This window comes from Manacus candei, unplaced genomic scaffold (genome assembly GCF_025592945.1).
Source record: "Manacus candei isolate 608988 ecotype Guabito, Panama unplaced genomic scaffold, ASM2559294v1 h1tg000067l, whole genome shotgun sequence".
Classification (NCBI taxonomy): domain Eukaryota; kingdom Metazoa; phylum Chordata; class Aves; order Passeriformes; family Pipridae; genus Manacus; species Manacus candei.
The window spans coordinates 9332731-9359655 of NW_026138115.1; the positions used below are offsets into that span (position 1 = coordinate 9332731).

General features: G+C 45.0%; 1 protein-coding gene across 10 annotated transcripts in view; it reads right to left on the bottom strand.

The window, feature by feature from the left end:
* Positions 1 to 1938: 1938 nt before the first annotated feature.
* Positions 1939 to 26925, bottom strand: part of ADCK1 (aarF domain containing kinase 1) — a 79147-nt gene continuing 54160 nt past the window's right edge. For 8 of the 10 annotated variants that reach the window (XM_051806358.1, XM_051806360.1, XM_051806363.1 and 5 more), the window contains 7 exons: positions 25197 to 25355; positions 21486 to 21644; positions 18183 to 18299; positions 8567 to 8716; positions 8121 to 8318; positions 4291 to 4484; positions 1939 to 2939 (listed from right to left, as the gene is read on the bottom strand). In XM_051806358.1, the coding sequence (XP_051662318.1) occupies positions 2768 to 2939; positions 4291 to 4484; positions 8121 to 8318; positions 8567 to 8716; positions 18183 to 18299; positions 21486 to 21644; positions 25197 to 25355 (1149 nt within the window). In that variant the 3' untranslated portion in view covers positions 1939 to 2767. The remainder of the gene's footprint in view (positions 2940 to 4290; positions 4485 to 8120; positions 8319 to 8566; positions 8717 to 18182; positions 18300 to 21485; positions 21645 to 25196; positions 25356 to 26925) is intronic. The other 2 variants (XM_051806361.1, XM_051806364.1) reach the window with 1 other exon arrangement.

The following is a 26925-nucleotide window of genomic DNA, read 5'->3' on the forward strand; positions in this document are numbered from 1 at the left end:
TGCCAAATACACTCTGCTCTCTTTGCCTGCTGCACATTGCCAGAAACCAGTCTGAGGGGCTGCTGGTTCCCTACCACTTTTAGTCAGAACCTTACTTGGGTAGCAGAAGTAGCAGTTGTGCGGTGGGATTTCGAAGAAGTAAAAGAACAGACATGGCCAAGAGCGGGCTGCAGGCTTGACAGCCAATGCAAATGCCAGCTGCTGGGAGCCTCTCCACAACATGGAATCCTCTGGAAATGAGGGTCTCACTGTGGGATGAGCTTTTACTCATAGATGTTAGTGAGACCCAGACAGTCCTCTGGTCAGCATATCCAGCCATGAACGAGAGAAAGGCATTTGCAAAGGCAGCTACAAGATGAGGATGTGCAGTTGGTGACCATTGCTGGAGGGTCTCTGGGATTTTAACTGGGTGCACCAGGCCAGTCTTCTGAGTAGAGCTCTACTTGTGATGAGAACAAGATAGGATCACCCATGCCAGCCAGCCTACAAGCGATAAGTGCCTGAGCAAGGCACTGATTCAGCCAGATTACTCACACGAGCAAAGATTAGTCATATACAGGCTGTAGGACAAATATTCCAGGGCCCCCGTGAGTGACTCCTTGTCGACTCAGGAGTCTCGTCACTGCAATTACCACCACTCCATTCCCTGATGCCATCATGCAACCCAGAAGTCAAGGGAATATCTGACCTCTCATTGCACAGGTTGGGGACAAGCTTTGAAAGGACATTTAGTCTTGACAGGGTTTCTTTTTTTTGCTCTTAGCAAAGATGGGAGAGCACATCACTCCTGCTGTTGCCCCCATAGTAGGAAGGGCTCAGAGAGCTAATGCCAGGGTCAGACAATTGACTGCACAAGGAGACCAAAGACCCAAACCAATCAGTAATTCATTATCCACAACTCTGCCAATCACACACGACTTTTTGGCAGTGCTGAGATAGTGCTATGCCTACACTCTTGCACATGTACGCAGTCACTGTCATAAGCCACATGTCTGCAGTCACCAACCCATCATGCCCAAGCCCACCTGCAGTCAGGTACCTCTTCTGGATTACATCCTTTCCCTCTCCCACAAAGCCAGCAAGAAAATCAGTTCCTCAGGGACTCACACACACACTCACACTCTGTCCCCTGCTTCCCTTCCCAAGCAAATGGACTCACTTCAAGGTGGGGTCTTACACCTGTGCAAGCTGGGAAACTGCATGGAAACTGGGAGAGTGAATGGCCTTCTTGCGGCTTGCACCAGGCATAGTCTGGTGCCTGAGTAACAACCCTCAGCTTAGCAAGATTTCTGGCAGTAGAGGGAAATTCCCATCCTGTCCTTCAGGTTGCCTTTCACCAAGACAGTCTCTGAGAAAGCTGAAATGATGTAAGCAGTCACCTCCATCCACCCTTCCTGGCTAAAGGAATTCTCACAAGCAGCAGAGACATCTCCCAGGATCCTAAATATATCTCACATAAAGCAGGCCTCTGGGTGAGACTTTCTGGTAGCTGTCCCATAACTGCAGAATCAGTCATCAGACCTGTCACTTGCACCACTGAGCAAATGGCAGGTTTTTGTCTGAGGCAGAAGCAGTTGAAACATCACAGGCAGTGATGAGGTGAATGCTCAGTGTGCAGCATGGGGTGGTGACGTCTCACGTGTTGCAGCCCATTCCCACAGGCAGGGAGGAGTCAGGCTCAGCATGGATATGGGTGGCAAGGTGTGGTGTGTCCTTCCCAGTAGAATAATGCCTGCTCTTCCATCCCATCCCAACACACATCTGACGCAGCACCAGAGGACGTGGAACAAACCTCTTGGATAGAGGAAAGACCAAGCGGTCCTTTCATTTGGCTAGCAAGGAATTGCCAGCACTGCCTGGCATCATTCATTCAGTGGAGAAATAGAAACAGGACTGAGGTTAGAGGCCCAAACATAACTCTGAGTGCACAGCCAGGCATCCCTCCCCCAAAGGTCACATTTATTTTGTTGCGTGGCAGTATTGTACAGTACACATACATTACCAGCAGTTTCAGAGCCCTGGTTTGTCATCCTAACTGCCTTCCCTGAATTTCAGAAAAGAGGCAAGATCACTGTCTCCTTCCTCCACTTTACCTGCAAGGAAACAGGCCAGGAAAAGTCCGAAAACACAAATGCACTTGCAGACAGGACTGGAGATGGACCTCAGAAAGTCGAAGTCCTAGTCCACCACTCTCATCATTTGTGTCCCCTTTCCCTGGTGCTGGGAGATGAAGCCCTAGTGACAGCTTTCCACAGGGTCTCACTCCTCTGAGAGGAATTGAACACACCTGAACAGAAATCAGACTAAGGAGACTGCTCACACTAATATACACCCTATTGCATTTTAAAGGGACTTACCACCTCCCTCTAAGAATCTGACAAATGTTTTGGGGCATTCTAGGTAGGGTCGGGATTCTCTTAAGTTCTGTAACATTGTTTGACAAAGAGCCGAGGAGAGGTATTTGCTTCCAGTGCAGTCCACTGGAATCTGAGTGGAACTTACCCTGCTCAGATGGGGAAATAAAGTATCCTGTCCTTCCTGGCACAAGGTATCACATGATACCTCCTTTTCCTAAACCATGAAACAGTTGAGCTCTGGTACCAACTCAACCTCTCAGCGCCACAGAGGAAGCTAATGCTGTAGGATGCAAGGACAGTGCAGTGTGTAATGTGGAGTAAGACCCAAAAATAGAAAGTCAGAAAGGCAAATGTGCCATGGAGAGCAGAAGGCAGGGAGGGAGCACCCAAGCCTCTCCCACCAGTTCATGTCAGTATGTGGAATGGTGCATTCGTCTCAGGAGAGCAATGACCCAGTTCCCCAGCTGGGACCCCTTCAGCCACAGGAAGAGTTCATACAAGTTGATCTGCCACAGGCTCAGGGCTTCTGTGAGTGAGATCTGGGCCCTCCTGTAAAGCGAGAGACTCTTGCTCCTCTGGTACCTAGAAAGAGAAAAACGTCTGCATTAGATCCAGCAGGATACAGCCCGGGGGGAAGGAGGCCTGTTCTACATCTTCAGTAAATCTCACCTTCCTCAGGGGAGGGTAACATCCTACATCTGGAGAATCCCCAAGAAGCACGGATTTTCTCCAAATAGTGCTTCTGAGGAGCTGGGGACTGCCTTCTAGAATGAATCTGGTAGAAGAGACAGCCTACTCCCTTGTGAAGCCAGTTCTCTTATTGGCAGTCCTGGGTCATGGCATCCTCTGCTTCTATGCCCAGCTTCACTTCAGCTAAGAGGAACAGTTGCACATTCCTATAGCTTTTCCCAGTAGCACACTTGTAAGAGTCCAGAAATCCTAACACACTGATTCCAGGAAAAGTATTTCTTCACCCTTCTTTAGAAGCAGAGGCTAATTGGGCTTCATAGGTCCCTCATCAGCCAGAGAAATAACTGTAATTTCATCTGCAAGGAGGAAGAATCTGAGGCAGAAGTGCATTGACTCGTAAGACTCACAGATGGAAATCACTTGCATGACTCCTGTTTGTGGCTTTTAAAAATCAGCCTGATCTTCACAGTCAGCCCTAGCCCCTCAGTCAGGCTGTAATGGGCAGGAAGCCCCTTCACCTCCTCTAGGGGGCCAAATCCCAAACCCTTACCTTAAGGCCTCCAAATCTATCCCTGTCCTCAGCCCCAGGGTGACAGATTTGTCCTCTGGAGAGGCTGATGGATGTGAGAACACCACAGACAGAGACTGAGACGTGTAACTTAGCAAGGGTAGGACCACAGCAGATGGGATAATGAGGGGGAGAGATCCACAGCGAAGAGTAAGAAGTCAAGAGGTCAAGTCAGAGCCTTATCATGCCCCCTGAGTGGCGGGCTCTAATAAGCTTTAATGGTTTTGCCCAATCCTCTGTTCATAGGCCCAGGAGCCGCAGGTAATCTCAGGCTGCACCTTCAGTTTCTGCCTGAGCTACACTGAAAGAGTAATGGTCCCCAGCTCATGCCCTGCTGCGAAGCCCCATGACCTGGACCTCAACTCACATACTGACCCCTTGGCTTGACCTCAGTCTTCAGTCTTGTCACCTGCTTGACAACCACCGGACCAGATCTACAGACTTTCTCATTTGTTCTTAGACCTGCCCTGTCACCATGATGCTGCCTTATGATACAGACTTTTGATTGGACCTGACTACCATCTCAGGGTCTGTCTTGCTTGCCTTGGTCAACTGCCAGCGACTGGGCCCTGACTGGTCTGTTGGACCTGGGATCCCCCTCAGCTCCTGGACCACAGGTTCAGTCACCTCCCACTGCTCCCTGTCTGACCTCTGGTGCCTGGAGAAGAGACTCACGTGGAAACGGCTCTGATGCAGCAGCGAGACATGTTGAGGAAGGAGCTGGCACTGGCCCGTGTGTGCAGGGCTGACTCAATCCCCCTTAACAAGTCATTGGTCTTCAGCAGCAGCAGCATCTGGCGAGGGACATTGTTGAGGAGCTGGGTGATCTGGGGTAAGTAAGCAGCAGCATTGGATCGGATCTCCATGTCCTGTGGCCAGCCAGGTCATGTCAGGGAGAAATGAGAGAGAAGTTGAGAGTGCATGGGAAATCCAGGACCAGATGCAGCTGAGATTTGGCAGGAAGAAACAGTGTTTTTACAGACCACGACTAGGCCAGAAGCTAAAGAGCTCTGTCCTCTTCTGGAGACACTGGGCAGTCTCAAGCACTCAGAGCAGTCACAGATCACTCTTACCATGTCCCACCTGCCCCTCAGTGAGATAAAGTCCTATGCCCTCACTGGAAGGATTTATAGGCTCTCACTGCTATCTGAGTTCTTGGCCCCAAGCAGCCTACAGCAACCATATCTCAGTACCGCCCTTGGAGACTTCTGACTGAGTCTCACCTCACCAGCCCCAAAATGGGCAGAGCTGCAGGCAGCGCAGGACTGCTCAGGAAGGTGGGAGCATACTGCAAAGACAACCAGGCCACTCCTTTTTGCTGTCCCATGAAACTGAGGGTCTCTATGCTATACAGATTAAGGTGTTTCCAAGGCCTAGTTTAGTCCTCTGCCCTCAACACAACTCAGCAGATCTGAGAAAGCATTATGCAGTTAAGCATCATGATAACCCAAAAGATCAAAAACTGTCATCTCTCAGATCTAAATCTATATCCTATCGGACAGTAGCCAGCAGCAGATGCTTAAGGAAAGAGTGTAAGTCCAAGGCAGGCAAAGGGTGATCCTTCATGTTCCCTGCTTCTCCAGATTCCAACAATCATATTGCCCACTGTAAGAACCCAGTGATAACTTACAGGCTACAGCCTAAGCCACTTAAGATGGGCTCCCCTCCAAACATGAGCCACCACAGCATGCAACACAGCCAGCCCCACCTCTTCTGCCTGTTTTTAGATCTGAGAGTTCCCTCACCATCCCAGTAAATGTAGCACAGTGTGGTGGGGAGTTGATCCCATATGCATACCATGTCCCTACCTCTTCCTACAGAGGCCATGACACGAATCAGAAATCCAAATAGAAGTCTCTGGAACATCTGAAATCTCCAAAATCCAGCAGGACACATGCAGAGAGCAGTAAATAACTTCTTGCACGAGGGAGACTCCTTTGTGGGAAACAACAGCTCTAAAACCTTCTCTCCTCTGGAATAAGGGATGGCCTATATTTCATTATGTGAGATCTCACACTCGCTCTTTGTGAACTTCAAACTTATTAGAAAGGAACAGACTTGCACAAACTGAGTGTGCACGTAGTGATGGTCAGAGACGTACACATCTCACACACTACCATGGTTGCTTTGCTGCTGACAAACAAATCTTTGCGTCCTTCTGCCTCTGTCACTGACCAAAAATACAAAGCTTCAGCAAGAAGATGCTTAGCTTTCCTAAATGTTAAATGTTTTGTTCCATTATTTGTTGGCAGAAAACTCCTCCCTGATTATCTCTTATCCCATATCCCAGTCAGTATCACTGCAGAGTCTACTTTATTTTCCACACATATGTTTTCTTTTCTATTTCTTTTCTTTTTATTTTTAGCTCCAGCTGCTTGTCCACATCACAAAACAACCACATGATCTGTCATCAGAGCTGTCATTTTCTGTCAAGGGCAAACCCTGTGCGCAGAGGAAGAAATGAGCTATGCCACAGGACCTGAGAAAAGCCCCTTGGCTGCACTTGCTGAGGCTGCTTCAGGATAGAGCAAAACACATCTTAAAATCAGATGAGATGAGGCCAGCAGCCACCCTGAGCGATCAGCTGCCTGGCCTTGGCTTACTGCAGGAACAACTACACTTATGGCAATCCTCATACATTTGCCCAGCCTGCATCTAAAACTCTCCAGCAGCATGGCTCAAAGCTTTCCCAGAACATCTGCACTAGCGTTTCAATGGCTTTGCCATTAGATCTGGCTTTTCTCATGTTCAGTTGAATTTAAACCCATGATTTCTTGTCCTCTTTGCAGCACTCTTTAAGAGATTCTCATATCACTTCTACAATTCTCCTCAATCTGCCTTTTCTTTTTTCTGCCCTAACTTGCTCAGACTTACCTCCTGGGTTGCATCTGCTTGACCACTAGTCCTTGTAGGCTCCTACTGAACTTGCCCCAGTTTCATCAAACCTTTCTCAAGATGCAGTGCCCCAGACTGGGTACAGCACTACAGATAAGATTTTGTTTCAGGAGGGTTGCTTCCTTGTCTCACAGGCTACTGTCATGTCACTACATCTTCAAGCACACTCTGTAGACTTCTATGCTGATGGTACCTGCCTACACAGCACTCAGCTCTTGCTGCTGATAAAATCTTTCAAATTCACCTCTAAAGTAAGGGCAAGCAGCAACTCATTTCCTAATGCTACAGCAAATCTCCTCAGCTCCCCATTATCTGCTGCAGGATTATCTAGTTTCAGCATTAATTGTGTCATGTAAGCAAAGACGACAGAGCTGGTTCCATACACGCAATTCAACTCAATGACAAAGTTCATTAGCACACACAAGGCACCATGCAGCTGCTGCTACACCTCTGGCATAATCTTCACAAGCTGGTTGAGAATAAACATCGCTCACTAGCTCAGATTCAATGCTGGCTTTGTAGTATTAGAGCCAGCTCTGTGCCAATTCACTTTTGTGCCTCTGAATTTTTTTCTGGAGCTACCAGCTCCAGAACTCACCAGATCAAGTACAGATCTGCTAGACAGTCACTATATTATTTCTGATGTACAGGAAATTAATTCAGGTAGGAAGCAATCAAATTACTGGGGGGGGAAGTCCATTACCCAAGGTATCTGACCTCCTCATTGCTATGGATAATGGTAAGCCAGTGCAGCAAATTCTGCCACATCCATCAAAAGGAGGGAATTTTCAGAAGAGAATTTCATAGGACAATATTATAACACCACTTAAATGAATTTTGTCCTCTCTACTACAAATTGTGTGCAGATAAAAGCAAACCATAGGATACAACATGCTTCTACTCACAGACACTAGTCCATTGGCTGAAATCTCATATGTCCCTCTCTAAAAACAGCACAATTGACAGGGGCTGTTACTATTCTTAAGGAGGTGTGTGTGTGTCAGGTGTGTGAGGAGGCATGAGAAGGATCCCAGCATGCGTGGATATGAAAGGGTGGAAAACATAAGTGGCAATTTCCTAGATTTGTAGTGATTGAGTTGACAGGATCTGCAGTTAAGCAACCTTGACTCCAAGTTAATAGGGTTTCTGATTGGGAGGTAATTTCCAGGAGTTTTTAGGAGTTTGTATCAGTGCTGATAGTCATTTACATGAATAGTGATAATGCATTATCCTTCTCGTGTCTTCCCGCTAAGCCTTTATGTCTCCTCTACCTTATCCTAGCCTCCTTGATGGTTTCCTGCACAGCTGCATTCAACATTTTTTTAAGAAAAGGACAATCTACAAATGTTTCCCCTGCTAGAAATGGTGAACACTTAGGCATTAAAATATGATACAAAATTTAAGCAGCCCATGACAAGTGAATCTGGGAAATTAAGTTCAGCTACTATAAAACGCATTGCAGGAGGAGTCCTGGCTTTTTCTAGCTCAGCTATCACTGAAAAAATTTCTACAGGGTTGCCAGGTGTTGCCCAGCACTGCTGCAGTATCAGTGTTGCAAGTACCTGAGGAGAAGGAAGGGCACACGTTAGGGAAGGACACACAGGACCTACCTCGCTGGCTGAGACTGGTGACTGGTCAATACCCCTGTTGACAGACTCCCAAGATCTGGCAGTCAGCATGCAGGCAAAGAGAGGGTACAAATCCCCTGCCCCGAGCCGCCGGCTGTACTTCTGCACCCTCTTCATATCGGCCTTGATGAGGGCCTGCCAAAGGCGGCAGTAGTCCATGCGGAATGACTCGCTCAGCACCTGGGTAGGGAGACATGGCCCCTCAGAAGCCCACAGAGGATAGGAGACTGGGGGAAAGTTTTGTGTCCCTTAGCTGTGCTCTATCCCCCATTTCAGAGTCAGAAAATATCCTTGGAGGGTTATGGGAGTAACATGAAAAATGTATTCATATGTGCTCAGAGGGGCAAGGCTGCAGCTGGGTGTGCTCTTTCAGCCTGATGCCCAAAGGCAGCCTCGCAAGACTCCTGAAGCCCCCCATAGCTACATACCTGGTAGAGTCCATGGTCCAGGAGGATAATGTGGGCCTTGCCAGAGGTTGGGCATTTCTTCACTAGCACGTTGCCTGGGTGTGGGTCACAGTGCACAAAGCCATTGACAAAGATCATTTCGCTGTAGAGCTTCCCCAAGTTGCGAGAGATCTGTGAGGAGACAGAGATGGTCACACACTGCCACCAACAGCAGGGTGCCTGCCAGGGAGGCAGCCTCCACATGCCAGTCCTACAGGGAGAAGGGTCTGCCGGTGTCCCCATGCAGAGCTCCTGCAGCTCCTCACACTGACAAATGCACAGCATGGCTGCTGGCATCTACCAGTAGCAGGATGACCCAGGGCATTGAGGGAAGGATCCATGCAAGGAGAACCATAAAGGTGTTTGTGGGATCAAGGGTTATTTAAGAACACTTGTCTGGCATAAAAAAGAGAAAATACCTGGGGGTAGGAATGAGGTTTCTGGTAATGAGGAGGAAAGTAGGACAGCAGAAAGGGGCAGACATGCATTCACAGAGAAGGCATAGAAATTACTGCTGGGGTGGGTGAGACTGCTTGGAGGAAGTCTCAGGTGTTTCTATCCATGAATGGCAGCAGGACCCAGCAGAGAAGGGGTGAGGGGAGACTCAGCCTATTAATCTTGTCACCAGAATGTCCATGGGTTCCCCCTTCCATCTCTCCATCACGCTGTCCCCCCACTTTCCCTCTTCTTTTCCTCAGAACCATACTAAGCTGATTTGCAATGTCTGTGAAGATGAAGCAGCACAGAAAGGTTGTTTAAATCATCCTGTCACTGCTGTGTCCCTCCATGCTACTGCTCCTTATCACTAAGAGATGTTATTAAAGTTAAAAACCTCCTAGGAGCAAGCAAACATCCCAGGGGCACAGAATCAATCCCTTGCCATGCACTACCACAGCAGCCTTGCCCTGACATCCCACTGCCAGCCCTCCCTGCCATCCCAAAGCAGCACTGCTACACAGCAGAGTGCTGAACAAGCAATTAAAAGACAATTGTTATAAATTATTCCAAGTATATCTCCAGACACCCTGTGTAAGCAGCAAACTGGCAGCTGTCACCATAAGCAGAGGTGGTAGAAGAGTTAACAGGGATACTAATGACAGCTCACCCTGCAGAAAACCAGCCAGTCAGGGAAGGGCTTGCTTTACCCACCTCTGAAATGCAGCCACCTCTGGGAAAAGTGTTCATTATGAATAATGCCCAAGTAACTACAAATGAGGAGAAAGGACAGGAAACCTTCCTGCTGCACACCAACAGGGATGGCTGTAGGATCACATGAAACAATACTCTGTCCCTCAAGTGTGACACTGCTGAGTCATGGTGAATGCTGGCCCCATGCTGAATCACCCACACAGGTGGCACAGCACAGCCCTGTGATCTCCCGAAGTGCAGCGTCCCTAATGTCACACTGGTGATATTTTAAGTACTCACTGAGGGAAGTTATGTTTCCCTTCTGAATTACCAGCAGAGATCACTGGAGCCATGAAGTGACCCTTATAGGTCTCCTAGATCAACAAGCTCTAAAATTAGATAGGACCAAAGTATACCAGGTGCTGTGATCTCCTAGAAGAGCTGAGAAGCACTTGCTGACAGTCCAAGGACGTGCAGATAGTCTGTTTTAAGCCAGTCACTCGTTCACACAACCTCCCAGGGATCTACATACCTGAAGGAATGGACTTGGACCTCATGACTGATCATAGCATCAAACTCAACACTACTGCAGACATGGGGTAAACCACATTCTGCCCTCCCTACCTCAGTTGTTTGCTCTCCAGGAACATGGAAGAGCACAGAATTAATGAAGATGAGGACCTGGGGACAATCTGGGGTACAAAATGATGCCTCATGCCCATTAAACACAAGTCCGGACAAGGGCTGGCAGTTCTGCAAACCTATTGGTTGGTTCATGGCTGAAGGGATTGTGCAATCTCCATCCTTGGAGGTTTTAAAGACCTGACTGACTAACACCCTGAGTAAGCTGGTCTGACCTCATAACTGACCCTGCCTTAGAAGAAGATTTGATAAAAGACTTCCTGAGGTCCCTTCCAATCCCAAATATTGTAGGATCCTACAAAAACACCTCTCACCAGGTTATCCATGCTACCCTCATAACAGCATCTTATGATACAGCTGCAGGCTCCAGGTGCAGAGAAGGCCCCCACTCCTGAGTCACCCTCAGCAGACAGGTTACTACACAGATCTGTCATAGCCTTTTGCAGCCCACGATGCAACAGCAAAGCAGCTCAGGATTCATGTTGCCATAAAAACGGAGGGGTTACAGGCCTGCTCAGACACTCAGGCTGAGTCAGGGATACAAGACAATCTTCACTGCAATATCCACATCCTCTCTCCCTTCCCTGTGTACTTATATTTACCTCTTCCCCAGCATGCAACTTTGAGTTTCTCCAGTATCTTCACTGAAACTAAACCTTATAGCTTCTTTAAGACAGATGAATGCATTCTGTATTATTTCATTAGCATACAGGAGATATTTTACAGGTATTTATGATATAAGCATACAAACAATCTTTAGAAAAAATTTACCTAGTGTAAGAGATGGAGCTGTGCTGCACACTAAAGTATTTTTACGTATTTTTGTCTGCTGACATACCTCTAAAATAGGATACAAATTAAATTAAGATAGAAAGCACCAATACCATCAAACTGTAAATAAAACAGGAAGCTTTACACTCTACAGCTTAGATTGTAATATGTGGGTAGTGACCTATTATTATAATTCAGATAAAAGGAGTTCATGTTTCTTGAGAAAAGGTTTAGGAAAAAAACCATGAAACCTTTATATACATTAATTCTCCAGTACTGTGCCTTGTCCCTATGGGTCCTTATTCCACTCTTATTAGGAAGGCCACTGGATAAATAACACTACAGAATTCACTCTGGAAGAATGCAGCTAGATGAAATGAGAAAAGAGAAGTGTGAAAACCTCTGCTCAGAAGAAGGGAGGAATTCAGCAAGCATTTAGGCTGTGTGAGACCTCAGGGTGAAGGTGCATCACAAATTAGACAAAAGGTTGCAATGACTTACAAAAGCAAAGACTAAAGTTAACACACAGGCTTTTTATTATGACACAGAGAGGTCATCAGTCCTTTCCCTGTTTATCATCCAACACAATGGGGTCTTTATCATTACCAGCATCCCTCAGCATTGTTCTGCTGCACATTGTAAAAAAAATAATAATCACCCTTGGAATTCTGCATTCACTTCCAGACATCTCATTAACAGAAAGATGCAGACTACACAGAGGGAGTTCAGAGAAAGTAAATAAATGAGCAAGATGCAGGAGGCACTTACTTGGGACAAAGATTAAAAGAGTTGAAGATTCCAAAGTTGGCTAAGGATGGCAGAGGAGGGGAATCTATCACAGTTAGGAGGTTTGAAAAGCAAGGAAGCAGAAGCATTTGTAGTTCTGAATGCGCTACAAGAAATACAACTAGACAAAAGGAGGTGTTACCAAGAATAGCATAATTTAGGCATAACACATAAGAACAAAGAGCTGAGCCTGATATGTCAGGATGACATCAGGCTCTGGCTCTGGCCAGAGGCATGTCCTATTGCCAGAAGGTGTGTTATTGCCTAAAAGAAGTTCCATTTGCCTGTCTGTGCTGCAGCAGAACGTGATGACTACAGTCAACAAGTGAGCCTGTGGCCTTACTAGTCAATGCAAATAGCAATCTGCCATTGCCAAATATGTGACATGACCATGACACTGTGTCAGACAAACCGCACATTTTCAGCCCAGTGTTTTCATTTTGAAAAAAACAGAGCTGAGGAAGAAACAGATTGTAGACAACAATCAAACAATGGAGTGACAAATACATGTAAAACAGCCAGACTTGGAGTAACTCTTCACCAGCCTAAGCACATGAAGTTCATTTTATGTACTCAATATGGCAAGGATGCTACATGTAACAAACTATCCTACCTGAGTCACAAGCCAGTACAGCAGAAAATAACAATGTAGTGCAGATATTACGGGTTGTTACTGTACAGTATCACAGAGTCTCTCTATAAACTGGTCAAGTTCACTGGAAATATGTAAGACAGAAAGCACAACGTTGGAGGTTGTTCCAAAAATGTACCCTTTAGATGGTCAGAACCTTACCCCTAAATCCCAGCCTGATTTTAATGATGTCCAATTTAAATTATTTCCTTAGCTATCATAATCCTGGAGTTTAACTAGTTCCATCTCTCTCCAGTATTTACTACTCCAATGTGTCCACCACTCAGATAATAATCAGCATAAATACAGAAGAAATACCACCCCATTTCTACAGGATGCTCCTTTACCAGGTGTGTCCTATGTGTCAACCTGCCTTTTACACAGTTGCACTGCACAGGAAACACACACTCCGTGATTTACTAATGTCCCAAAGTTAATTCTAATATGTCGCTTTCCTCTGATAAACTCCCAATCTATTTAAGAAACTCTTCTTAGTTTTTAAGTGCATGACTTTCCACTTGGTATTGCTCATTTTTATCCCTTTCTATCACTTCAGTTCTCAAGGCCAACAAGTGCTATTGCTTCTCTGGTCCTCCTCCACAGTGTCAGACCTCTCAACTTGGTGTCACCAACAATGTCCTTCACACAGTTGTTTGTGTTGAGGTCATTACCAATTTATTAAATAAAATCTGTTTGAAGAGCAAACCTCACAAAACTCCATTATGGTAATTTCCCTCCACCATTGCCTCTATCAGTTTCTTACCTACTTTGCAATTTTCCCAATAATCCCAACCTTTTGTAGCTAATGGACTCATATCCAGGGTACCAAGTATTTTAACAAGTACACCTATTGCATTTCTGTCATCTAACTCAGAAGATCCCAAGCTGAACTATAGGTAGCAGCAGTGATATATTTCTCCTTGTGTATGTACAGAGACACAATATGTTGCTGCCATCAGTTTTGAAAGCCTAGACAACCTGTCACCCTTGCCCCTGTATGGAACTCCCCTTTTAACAAATCAGCACACCCAGCTGACAGAGCAATGTGACAGTAACAAAAGAGTACGAAGTCCATCACAAATGAGTATCTTTAGAACACCAATACACAATAGTTAGCAATACACTTCTTGGAAAAGAAAGAATGCATGCAAATTTGAGGCTGTGAGTACTCCTACAGTAACAACTAACAAGATAGCACATATATCATGTTCAAGGGTAGCTGCAATGTAACAAACCAGCCTAGATTATCTGGGGAAAGGCATTGACACTTTCCTAAACTTGTGAGCAAGCTGGAGTGGTCCTGGCCCCATGCCTCCAACTGACACAAAGAAGAAAGGCAAAGAAAAAAATCCTGCGTCATGGTCCTGCAGAGATGATCTCACTGCCTGCCCCTGATAAGTCCCAGATGAAACTGCCTGATAGAGCATCATCTCTTTCTGTCCTATCTCCACCTGTGACTGTCTCTTTAGATCAGCAGCAGATACTAGTCTCTGGCCTTAATTTGACTGTAATATTTGCCAATTATTTTAAGAGATGGCGACACTAACTTCTATTGATCTCATTAAAAATAAAGGTCGTTGTGCAGCTCATTTCTCAGGGCTCAATATTACCTCCTCAAGCCAAAATAATAGCATTGATTTTGGAACCTTAATCGAAGGTTAATTGGATTGAAAACTGTATTGAGTTTTTGGCTTTCTTTCATTGTTGTTATTACAGCCATCATCTAAGGGTTTGCTTAATCCTGCTAGGGCAATTCTGCCCAATTAAACTGGTGTCAAATTAGCAAAGGGTGTGGATGGAAAATAGCCACAACTTGGAGCCTACTCTGTGCCTCTGCTCTGAAATGGCTCTTGTCCATAGCAGATTAGGATGGTCACACACAAGAGATCTCATTTCACACTCTTTCCTCTGTGATCCAGTTGTGAGGATCGACAGTGCTCTGTTATGCAGTACTATCACTATGCACTGATCTAGCATCACAGCAAGGTGATGTCTGGACACACATGATGTCATTAAGATACAGGAATAGTTTTTAGGACTCCTGGAGTGCACTCCTAACATGCCCTGTACTCTCTGTTGGGGACGGAGGAAATTATTTTCCTGCTCAGTGCCCCATCTTCCATGGCATTTAAGTGGGGAGAAGTATTCTGACTCATCCACCCTGGGAACTGAGGGACTAACTTGATAAGTTTGTCTAGATTCTCAAAAGGATGCAGGTAGAGAAGACCAGTTACTGTTTTTTCACTTGTTTCTTGCATCTCTGTTAGACCCAAAATGACCATGGGAATCATTTGCCCTTGACTTTAAATACAGTTGTATTTCCTTGGATTTAATGTAAAGCATCTTGGTGGGACTTAAGCAATTGATTGACATTGACACTTGGGACTGACTTTCAGTAAGAAATGGGTTTGTGTGTAATTTAACTCATTTACCTGGTGTCTTTGCACAGTTCAAAAGCTGAAATAGCGGAGGTCACTATCCTTGTTTACCAGTGCCTTGTGAACTTCACTAAGCTTCAGACAAGATGAAATGTAGGAGAATCTGCAAAGAAACCTCTCCCCAGACGACATCAGCAAGTGCAAAGAGCAAGAATAGCCATCTTCCCCAGAAACAGAGTTCTTCTCTGCTCCGCTTCATGTAACACTTGAGTGTTATAAGCACAAATACTTGAGACATGAGAGGTTTCCACATTTGCACTGACAAAAGGATCCCACCCTGGGAAAATCCCACTTAAATTTTAGCAGCTACATGGCTGCAGCTCCTGACTCTTGGCAGAAGGGTAAATCCCACACTGAAAGCATATTTCAAGTTGCAAATCTGTCAGTCACAAGAAGATAGCTGGGCTCTTTATTGAGCTAAGAGATACCATTCCAATGCAGAACCCACTTAGTAACAGAAAGAAGCAAAAAGCCACAGTAGGATGGGGTGACAGATGGCAATAATTGTGCACAGTAGCTCTTCTTAAGTACCTTAGCTGTTTGCTTTCAACTCTCAGCTGGACAAAACACTTTCCTGAATTCTGAATCATCCACAGCTCACAAACAGGCTTTTGGTGAGCTGAAGTATATGGCATTGTTGCCTTTCCCTGACTCAAATCCAAACCAGGGTGATCACGGGGACTCTACACTTGGCTACATGAACTGGTTGGTTAGTTGGAGGTACTACAGCACAATGCCAGAAGTGCATCTTTAAGCTCCACAGCTCCCAGAGCTTGCTAATACAGCAGCCTCTGCGGAGACAGGCAGAGAATCCAAAAGGAAGGACAAGGAAAACCCATGCAGCAGACCAGAGATAATGTTAAGATTTGTATACAGACAAGGTCTGTCTAAATTAATCAGGTACAATCAGAATGGGCGCAAAAGGAGCATTTATGTCATTTGGGATTTTCTTTAAAAATCCATGCTCTAAGTAGCGTTGTTATCCCTCCTTTCCTCCTATATACAGTATGCTACAACCCTCCTGAGAGCCTCTCAGTCTACTTTTCCTCTCTTCCCTGCTCTACCACCTATTTCCAAATGTAACTTCCCAACCAAGACTGCAAATCCTCTTGTGTTTTGAAACAGGAAGAGCCCAGTTTCCAGTTGCCCCTTCCTAACCCTGCCATGCCCTGGTTTTCCCTCACAATTCCTGCCAGCTCATTTCTTGAGAACTACCCTCTCCAGATTTCCCTTTCACTGTCAATATCCTAGCTGCATGCTCCTCCTCAGCTACACTTGCACATGAATAAGTAACTGTTCCACAGGCAGATATTTCAGTGTTTGCACTTGTCTTTAGAAATCAAAGCCTTCTCTGATTAAATGCCATTACAATCCAGCACTTGGATGGATCCAGTGAGATTAATGTGCTTTTGGGCAGCTTTAATGATAATCCTGCTACAGACGGTATTAAGTAAATGTCAGTAACCTGGTTTGAAGGGAGCTTTCACCTCAGGGATTCTTTCCATTTAAAGGAGAGAGGCTCGGCTTGCTTTTGCTGCATTGTCACACAAGAAATCCTGCTTAGTAAAGATTCCTCTTCCTCCCCCCAGTAAAACAAAATGGAGCAAGATGATAGAGGGATAGATAGATAGATAGATAGATAGATAGATAGATAGATAGATAGATAGATAGATAGATAGATAGATAGATTCAGGTGATTTATATGGAGCTAATGTATCTCTTGAAAGCCAAAACTCCTATATATTATAAGTCAGGTCACTTTTGAAAAGTGGGTTGCTGTCCTCTCCTCATGCTCCTTTCAACGTCTGCTGTCTTTTGCTCACCTCACTACCATGCCATGCAGTCGTTTACCCAGGGCAACAACAGCAGCAGCTGATAATGGATCTTGGTTATATTTGTCCCCATCTGCTGCACCTTGCCAAAGCAGAAGTCTGGGGTGTGCACTGCTCCTACCTTGTATTACTGCAGCCATAATAACAGACCTCCTTCCCCATGATTTAGACAAGCTCAGTATTCCCTCCTTTCTACTGCTGCTTTACTGGTAATCAGTAAAGTTAATCATTAATTTCAGGGGGTGGGGAGAGAAAAGGAAGAACAGCTCAGTGCAGGCACTGAGAGAGTTTGTAGAAACTCAGTCTTACAACTGAGCTGAGTGACACCCTATACCTGACAGATAGCCAGAACTGTCTGAGGCTTATACTTTGCAGCAATAGAAGTCTGTTGACAACTTTTTCAAAATTACTTCTTAGCCGTCATTTAGAGACCAGCTCAGAATCAGGAAAATACGTGGTTTCACTGCTGCATAGGACCTATTGTGCCAAGATGTTACAAAACGACCTTCCCAAAGGCATGGACGAACAAAAAAATTAGCAGAAATTTTCACCCTAAGTCACTCTAATTGCAAGCAAAAGCCTCTGCAAGTTAGAAAAACTGAAATTAGCTGCTTCTCTACAACTTTGCTATCTCCAGCAGTTTGAGAAAATTCAAAGTAACCAAAGTCCCAAGGAGGTATACTATACTAGCTACCTTGATATCAGAATGGATCTGCTATCCAAGAACTGTGAGGAAGCCCACCTCAAAATCTGAATGTACATATTGCTCAAGAGCCCAACTGCTAATGCATCAAAACAAGCCTCTCTATTTCAAGACTTGAAGAATATTCACTCTTGTAACTGATTGTATGGGCTAGATTTGACCTCTGCCTACAGCAGAAGAAAAGGATAGGATAAACTCACTCAAAGAAATGACTCTCTCACTTTTGACCAGTTGACTTGTCCAGATAAATGGAGCTGACTGTGTTTTGCCATGGACAAAATTTTTCAAATCTCTCTTAATAGCAAAGTCCACAAGACAAAAAAATCAGAAGCTGAAGTTGTTCCTTTAGGGTAACAGAAACTACCATCTTGGAACAAACCATGGGTGTCTGTAATATAAGAGCATGGTCATCTTTCACTATGTCTCCTTGAAGGTCTCTCTAGCTGTGCAGCCTACAGGAGAGTGTTCCCAAAAAGGAGTTTTGTATTTCTCCAAGAAGCACAAGAATGCAGATCTCTCAGTCTGATTGCTCTGTTCACATCTGTATGTGCTTCTTCTTCTGTCCTGTCCTATCCTGTCAGCCTCCATTTTGCATCAAGGTCAGCTGATGGCAACATCAGTTTTGCATTGCCCACCACGTCCAATTCAGAGATGGCTGAGAAATTACCTCATTGACGTTGATGCCATTCCTCTCCATGTAGGCCCTGTCATTCACCTGCCCCCCTTCCATAAACTCCATGAGAAGGACGCGCCTTGTTGAGAGCTCCCAGTAGATCCTGGGGACCTGAAACAGGAGCAGATGGATTAAGTCAGGCAACAGGTTGGGGAAGGAAAGAGAATATATCACACACAGCCCAGAGGAGTAAAAATAGAAGCAATTGAAGTGAGGACTTGGATTTTTTTGATGAGCACATGGGAGGTAAATCCATCTACTGGCCAGTTCCCCAGGACAGCAGCAATGTGTACAAGGATAACACAACAATTCAACAACAGCAGGATCTGTCCTCATGCAACATTTCTGGTTACGCTCTACAGTATCTTGACCACCTCCCACTCCCAGTGTAGTCTGAGAGCTTTCTTACCTGCTCTGCAGCTCCTCTAGCTGGGCTGTTTAACTAGTCCCTACTGTAAGTTTCTGAATCATCCACTCAGCTCCTTTAGATAGGAACTGCATCTTGTTTGCTACGCACGGGGTCCACTTACACAGCTTTAAAAATTATAAGCCATCGTCATAAATTGCATCTCCGCAGTGCCCCTTGGAACACGAACGCCTTTGAGCTGACAAACCCTGCATACTTAGGCCATCTGCAATTGAACTGGGAGAAAAATCAAGTGTCACAAATAAGGGACTTTTCACAGAAACCCTGGGAGACCCTTAGCTATCTTATTGCCAACGTGACACAGTGTAAAATGTCAAAGCACTTTTCATTCAATCTGCAGTAAATCAAGCTGAGTGAAGTACCAGTAAGAGGCCTGGTGCCATCCAGGGAGGTAGTGACACAAGCATTGCTCAGGCTGGCTCCCCCTTTTCCAGCCTCTTTCTCCAGACAAATTTTTTCCATGTTAAAGTCCCTTATTGTCAAGAGCCATTCTGCTGAACTCCCTTTGGATATTCCTCACATCACTGTGCTGACCAAAACTCCAATCTGTCCAGATTTGCTTTTGCACATGGGGGAAGCCACACAGGTACATTTTACCAAAGATATAAGGGAGTTCAACCCATTCCCATATTGTGCCCTGGTATAGAGATACAAATTTTGGATCACACAAATAGTGAGCCAGCTGTGCAGCCCCCTCTCCTCACCCTCCTGACCCAGGCATGGACTTAGGACCAGCATCTTGGGGCAGGACAGGAAGAGGTAAGAGGTGTTGCCCATCTAGTGTGACCAATGCCATGGGATGACCAGCCCACTGTAGCTCCTGAACAAGCAGTATTTCTTGCTTTTAACTACCGACAATGTCTCAGTCCCTCATAAACTATCTGCTTCTCTCACTGTCCTAGGTCTCTAGAGAGGTCTCTAGAGAGACCAGTTCTACTTTATCATCTATGTGCCACTTTAGATCAAAAGCTCCTTTGCTGAGCAATTTCAATGTCCCTCAGTCCCACCATTCAACACTCCTGGCATACTTTGCATGTGAACCTTGCCTAGACTTTGATGCCAGAGATTCACTATGGGCAAGGGGGATTGAGTTACTCACAGCCTTTCCAGCTTATCTGGATATTCACTCTTTGCAGTTAGATTGCTGAGAAAGCCAGCCAACTCCAAAACTAACAGTTTCCCAACCCATCTAGCTCACTGATCCCTGCTGCCTTAGATCATTTCAGATAACACTCATTCTTGTCTCAGGATTTACACAGGCAAGTCAGTAGGCTTGTAAAGCACTATCCATGCTCTTGGAGATGCCTCTCTCAATCAGAGTCGAATTCTTCAGTGATTTTTTTAATTACTCACAGGTGTTTGGCTGTAATGCTACTGTGTGGAAATAATTTATCTCTGGCTTTAAAAGCTCAAACAGGTTCATGGCACAAAATCTACTTTTCAGCTTTCTAGCGTGTTTAGGAAAATTAATGATACAGGGGCCCAATTCTTCTGTTGCTTTTGGGTGATGAACACGTCTCTGAATTGACAGGTCAGACAGGAAGATCCATTATTTAGCCATCTCAAGCCATTTGTTATTGTTACACATATTGATATCATGATAGCTTCTTAACCCAGCGAGGAGGTGATTGGCTGTCTCCATGGGGATTTACTTCACAGTATCCTAGTTACAGATGCAATGGATACAGCTCTCCAAGGTGCATCACTTCTGATAAGCACCCACTCAGCAAAACCATTGGCCTTTGGCCTTCTGTAGCCCTGATGGCTTTTAGCTATCTGTGTCTATGGGAAGGCCACTGCTGCCACTGGGCTCCAAAAGGACTGCACCAAACCTTGAGTCAGGCAACAAGGAAAGCACTTGCATGGAGGAAGCAAGGAAAAATGGATACATCAGGCTGTAAAGCCCAACAAAAACTCACCTTCTTTCAGACCTCTGTCTTGGTACTTCTGCATAAACAGGACGTGAAAACCTCATTTTGATTGTATGTATCCAGGAGAGTCCAAAGGAGGGTATATTTTTTGCTCCCTTTGTGCATGTGCAAATGCAGTTACATCAGTGACCGTGCCCACAGCACTACGTGTGTTTCCAGAAAGTATGCACTGGAGGCTTGTTCCTCTTGTCTGTCAGCAAAAGATCTCTGAACATGCGAGTTTGAAGATGTGAGCTTATGTCTTTCCAAGAATGAGATGTGTACATGTCTGGTTATACTTGAGACATTTGTCAGTGACCTTAGACACTGTGTCGCAGGGGAGGTGGAGAAGAGAGTGAGTGGGGAAGAGCTCATGTGGATGTAGTTGATTTTGTGTATGAAGATAATGTGAATGCATTAGCCATGAATGTGTATGAAGGTTGTATGCCCAATTCTAGAGGAAGAATGTGCCTTTTTGCAGCAGGAAGGACTCATGCAAGCATGCTTCCTCCTGAGATACAAAGTGTTCCCAATACTACTTGACATCATCAGCTTCAGTCTAGCTTTTCTGTTCTGTGTCCATTTCTTGCCCTCAGTTGAGATAAAGTCCAAGAAAAGGTACCATCAGATGGTTCAGCAAAGAATGGCAAATTCACACGCACTAGACAAGTTCAGAAAAAGCGTTTGAGAAAATGAGTAGCAGGCTCCAGAGACTGCTGGTACTAAGTCACCACTTCTGGGCCAATATAGAGTGTGTACAGTAGGAAACAAACATGGAGAAAGCCTGCCTCAGAGCATTTTCTGGTCTGTACTAGCAGAGCAGTCTAGGATGAACAACACAGACAGACTGAACTCCATTCTCCCTCCATATGGTTCCTCCAGTTGGTGAATGAGGTACATAAGACACAGAGGGGGAGACCATTAATGCACATATATAGACAGAAATATGTGTTCCCTCACCTTCAGGAAGTCAAAGTTCTTGAGCATATAAGCAACCTTCTCAGCATTTCTGCCTTCATGGAGGAAATCCAACTCCAAGGGCAGATTCTTCTTAGCTTCTTCCACCAGCCACATGAACTCAAAATCTGGAAAGATCTGCTTCACAACCAAGAGGAGAACCTGAAAACAAGGAAACAGACAATCAGCTGCCTCCTGGCTACAAAGCCACATAGCTACACACAGTGCTGTTTTGACAGGATCATTCCATATAACTTACAGATTAAAAAAACCCAACCTACACCCCAAGTGCTTCTAGGGTTCCTACAATATCACAATGCAACACAGTGTCATGCCTTGGTCATGTAACACAAATTTTGGCTTACCCTTCCACACAGGCACATCCAGGAGTTAAATGATGGCGCACACACCAAAGGGAGCCCAGCTGCCTGCTGCCTAGAAGTAAGCAGCCCTGGAGAAGAGACCACATGGCCAGATCTTGCCAAGGGCATGGCCCTGGAGCAAATCTCTTCTGGGTCCTATAATTCTACAAGTCACTGTTTGGCTTCATTCGAACAGCTCTCAGATAAAGCAGATCAAAAAGATGTAATACTTGTCACCTCTATGTTACTTCTTCCACTGTTGAATGAGAATTTTGCTAGCACAGAAAATCCATGGGGCAGTTCAAAGAAGACAGTGGAGTTTGGATACAGTTAGTAGGCTACAGATCTTTAAAGAACACTTCTGGCAGGGGTCAGAGGGCAAGTTGCTCTTCAGCATCAGTCACAGCCATCCTCAGAAATGCTGAGGAGGTGTTTTCCAAGTATCATATATCCACTACCTAGAATCTTCTTCTTAAAGGGATTAGGTACTCAGCTACACAGCACCTTGAAAGGCCCATCCAAAAAGTTCCTGGAAATGTTTGCTTAAAGCAATATTTAAGGGGTGAGTGAATCAAGATTACACAACTGCATGGCATAATCAAAGCTCCATTGCAGCCAAGCATGTTTTCTGGTCAAAGACGGGCCAGTTTTTCCACCAGAGTCACAAATTTACACAAGCTGACAATTTGGACCATGGCTTAAGGAAAATAATTTTTTGGGCGGTTTTTAACTACTTGAGTCATAAAACAAGTAAAAAAACCAAAAATGCAATCCACTTTGCTGTCTTTACCTCACCTGTTCTGCATATTCACCAGAAAATTTAAACAGACTTGTGTGTGTTACTGCACCACTTCCCTTTGCAGATCTTCACCACTGAGGTGGGAATTTCTGCACTGCAGAAGGAACATTTAAAGTACACACAAGAAGCTGCTATCATTTAAATGTATGACAAAAAATAAATTTATGAACCATCACTGCTCCTGTTTAGGTGTGTGACAACGTTGGTTCTCCATCCCTGTCTCAACTTCTCTTATCTAAATGTCAGTTTCAAACTCAATGTTCCCTTAAAAATGTAATCACCAGGTTTCACTGGTGATTGAATTAGTTTTTTACTACTAGACACTATTGAATTAGTTTTTTACTATTATATCTAGAGGTATAAATCCTTTCAAGTTTATGTCACCGAAATGAAATGTAACCAGTGATCTTCATGAACATGTACATAAACTTCATAGGGTCTGCAAGATTATTTTGTTAGTGCCTGATGTGAGAAAATTCATGGGTTTTTTTGCTTTCTTTAAATACTATTTTGAATCAATTTGCCGACTTGACTAATGGCAGGGACATACTTAACAAGCATTTCACCTATCCCTTTTCTGACATCTGTATAACATGTTGTCTTGAAAAAATTATTGATATAGGAAGAGCAGCAAGGTATGTCTCTCTGGGTTTATCAGATGCTGTACTGATTTTTAAAGAGTCAGCATTGATTCTATGAAACTCAAGTGAATTTAGGAATTTTCCATCTAGCTTTTCCCATTCAGACTCTTTACCATTAGTCTTAAATAAGACCATCTCCACCAATATTTAAATTAACGTCCTACCTAGCTGCAATGTCTATCTGATTCTTAAAGGACCAGAACATCAGTGCACGTAATCTGGCTTTCCATGCAGCCTACACAAAAAGAGTCCCACACAAGGATATGATGATGCATGTAAGGCAACACTCCACAAGTGGCCTTTTAAAAACAAAACTGTGTGTGTCATGTTCTGAGCTACTTCCCCATAGCTGTGTATACACAACAGATCTCAAGGATGCTAAACTAGGCTGTCTGTAGAAGAACAATACTAAATTGCCAAAAGGAAATACACTGTTTTAGTTTCAAGTTTCCCAGGTGTGGTGGTTTGAGCCACCATAAAAATCCAAAATCCCTTTACGCCATGTTGCTGTGATTGCTGGTTATACTGGTAAGAGACATTTAAACAAATTATTTTAGAATGTTTCCTGTCTCTTCTGGTTTTAAACTGTTCTCCCTGGTGTCATGGTTTGAAAATTGCCCCCCCTGGTAGCCGGGGGGCCTGTAAGTGAGGTGATTGGATTCCAGGGCAGTCTTCCCTGGAGGGCCAATCACTGCTCGTTTTGTTCGCTCCTGTGAAAAATTTCTTTCACTATGAGTTCAAAATAAATATTCAGCTGCAAACTAATGTGCCTCAGCTACAACCACCTGTGTTTCTATGCAGACTAGCCAGGATTGCTCAAAGCAGAGTGTTTTAGCTGCCTAAAGAAGCTTTAGCTACATGATCCTCTGAGAGGGTGCTGGCAAGATCTTTGATTCCTGATATTCTGTGACAGAGAACTGTGTTATTGCATCAGCAGTGCCCTCTAAACACTTATCAGAACCCCTCAGCTTAAGCTGAGGTCCACTTTAGTCCCGTGGACCTACCTGTCTGCCAATGAATGTGCACATTACTGCAAATATATACATGTATATATACTTATTAGCTTTATTTATTACGCTTAAAGCTTTAGTGTTAACCACTTACAACCTAATCCTTCCCATCTCCTGCATCTCAGCCCTGTGTCCATTTCCTGTTCCATACCGTATCACTGGCATCTTTGACTACTGCAATGCAGTTCAGTGCCACAGTTTTTCTACAGTTTCTCCCTTCCATGGCTAGACTTAGAAGTTTGGGAGAAGCTACAGCACTGCATTGGGAACATCAGTGGCACCCCCCATTCAGGAGAGGAACAGGAGCCAGGCATTGCAACTTTTTCCCTAGTTGAATCCCTCATTTGTGTGTCTGCCCCTGTAAGGTGACCCTCTCCATATCTCAGGGCTTTTTTTTCCACCATGCTTAATGTTCAGCATTAAGGAGCTGATGAAGAAACAAAACTGAATCATAGTGTTGAATCCACACTAGAATTTAATCTAAAAAAACATGCTAATCACGGACAATGATTTTTCTTTGGCCCCATAGCCCTGACTGCAAGAGAACTGAGACAAGTTTAATAAACCAGTTAATAGGCATACAGGCTGAAGAGAGACTTTACGGCTCACTCTCTAGCTCTTAAATCTTATATGGAATTACAATGATGTCATTCATGTTTACCTATCTTCCTTCTTCCCGCATTCCCTTTCACCCTATTGTTCAGTCTTTCCATCCACACAATCACCAACACTGCTATCCTCATCAACTTTGTATATTAATCCTGTAAGTCAGCATTGATGTCTGCAGACGTTTCAAAGCTACAGGTTGGTTTTGTTATATCTGCTTACACCATGGGTGAATGTAGCCCCCTCATATTTCAATGGTAATTGCTCTGGAAGTCAAAGTCAACAGTTAGTTTTACCTCCATGAGTAAAATATCCTTGGAGCTCTGAGCTTGGACCTTTGGGTGCTGGATTTTCACTGCCACCGTTCTCCCATCCTGAAGCACCGCTTTATGCACCTGGGCTAGTGATGCTGCTCCCAAGGGAGTGTCCTCAAAACTCATGAATAGCTCTTTTATCTGTTGGAAAAAGGGAAAGAAACATCAGCTTGAGGTGCCAGAGGCTATCCCAAGAAAAGCCCTGCTCACAGAGCAGAGAGTGCACATGCCAAAGCTGGGCAGAGTCAGCCCTTTCATCTTTCTTCTGTGCCCTCTCTTAGCCTTATCACTGTTTGGCCTCCCAGTGAAGCCTGCCAAGCACGCAAGTGCCCTGGAGATACTCTGCTTATGGAAACCTGTGGCAGAGCCCCAGCAGCGCATTTCATCTTGGACTTGTGGTGGCCAGGCAGCATGAGGGACCACTCCAGGCTGTACTGAAATGGGTTGGAGTGATTATGGTCAGCATTCTTGCTTATCACTAGGTGCAGAAGCCAACAGCTGTTCCTTTGCACGTATTTCTTCTGCAGACATTTAATAACACCCACCATCACCCCCTGAAACCTGACAGTATGTATTCCCATGCATTACAGCAGCAGCAGCTAAATTGCTTGGTGAAAGCCAGCACATGACTGGGAGCAGTGGTAAGGGCAAGATTCAAGGCAGGGGGACAAAAAATGCTGTTTGCACCTTGACAACTTGGCCTGAAAACGTGGTTAATGTGATGGACTTTCTCACACCTATAATAGTAACCAATGCTCTCAGCTCAGAAAACGCACCAGCTGGGGACAGCAAAGCACTTTTGGGCAGGAGAGGAAATTATTAGCAGCTCTGGCTAAGAAACTCAAGACTAGATTATAAGGAAAGTTGTGGATGAAGTAGATTTACCAGGGGCAGGTCCAGGAAGCAAAATCCGAGAGAGACATGGGTGAGGCAATGGGAGGTGGGCACAGGCCCATCTGTCCAGCCTAACACAGCTCCCTGCCAGAGATCCTCAGTGCAGCACCAGGCAGCGCAGGCTCTGGAAACACTACAGCCATGGTAGTGCAATATCAGCCTGGCTGACCAGCCGACTCCTCTGGTTGAGTCGGAATTTATTTCCCCAAAGTAGCCCTCACAGTGCCACGCTCTGCATTGGTAGCTAGAGGAGTGTTGATGACACACCCATGTTTTGGCTACTGCTGAGCACAGCACTGTAACATTCCTTCTTCAGTCGAGGGTGAGATCCTGGGAGGGGACACAAGCAGGCCAGCTGTCCCACACTGACCAAGGGGATACTCCATACCATATGATGTCAACCCAGATATAAAAGCTGAGGCAAGGAGCAGGACCAGAGGCACTCATTGTCTCTGATGGCTGCCTGCTGACAACCGTTACACGTGCTGGAGCCCTGCTTCTCAGAGAAGTGACCATCACTGCTTATGGGAAGCAGAGATTAACTACTGGCTTCTGCTTTGTGTGTGTGCATGCTGCTTTTGCTTTCTTTTTTGCATAAATATAAACTGCCTTATCGCAACCCATGATTTGTGTTGTTTTCTTTTCCCACCTTACTCTCTCCCATGTCCGGCTTGGAAGGGGAGGGATAGAGTGGCTGAGTGGGCACCTGGTGAACCCACTACACTCAGCTCAGAGGGAGGACAACACAGTTATGTGGCTTCAGGCACAGAGATAGTTCACATAATGCTAGTTGAGGGTTTCTGTCCTGCTCCATAGG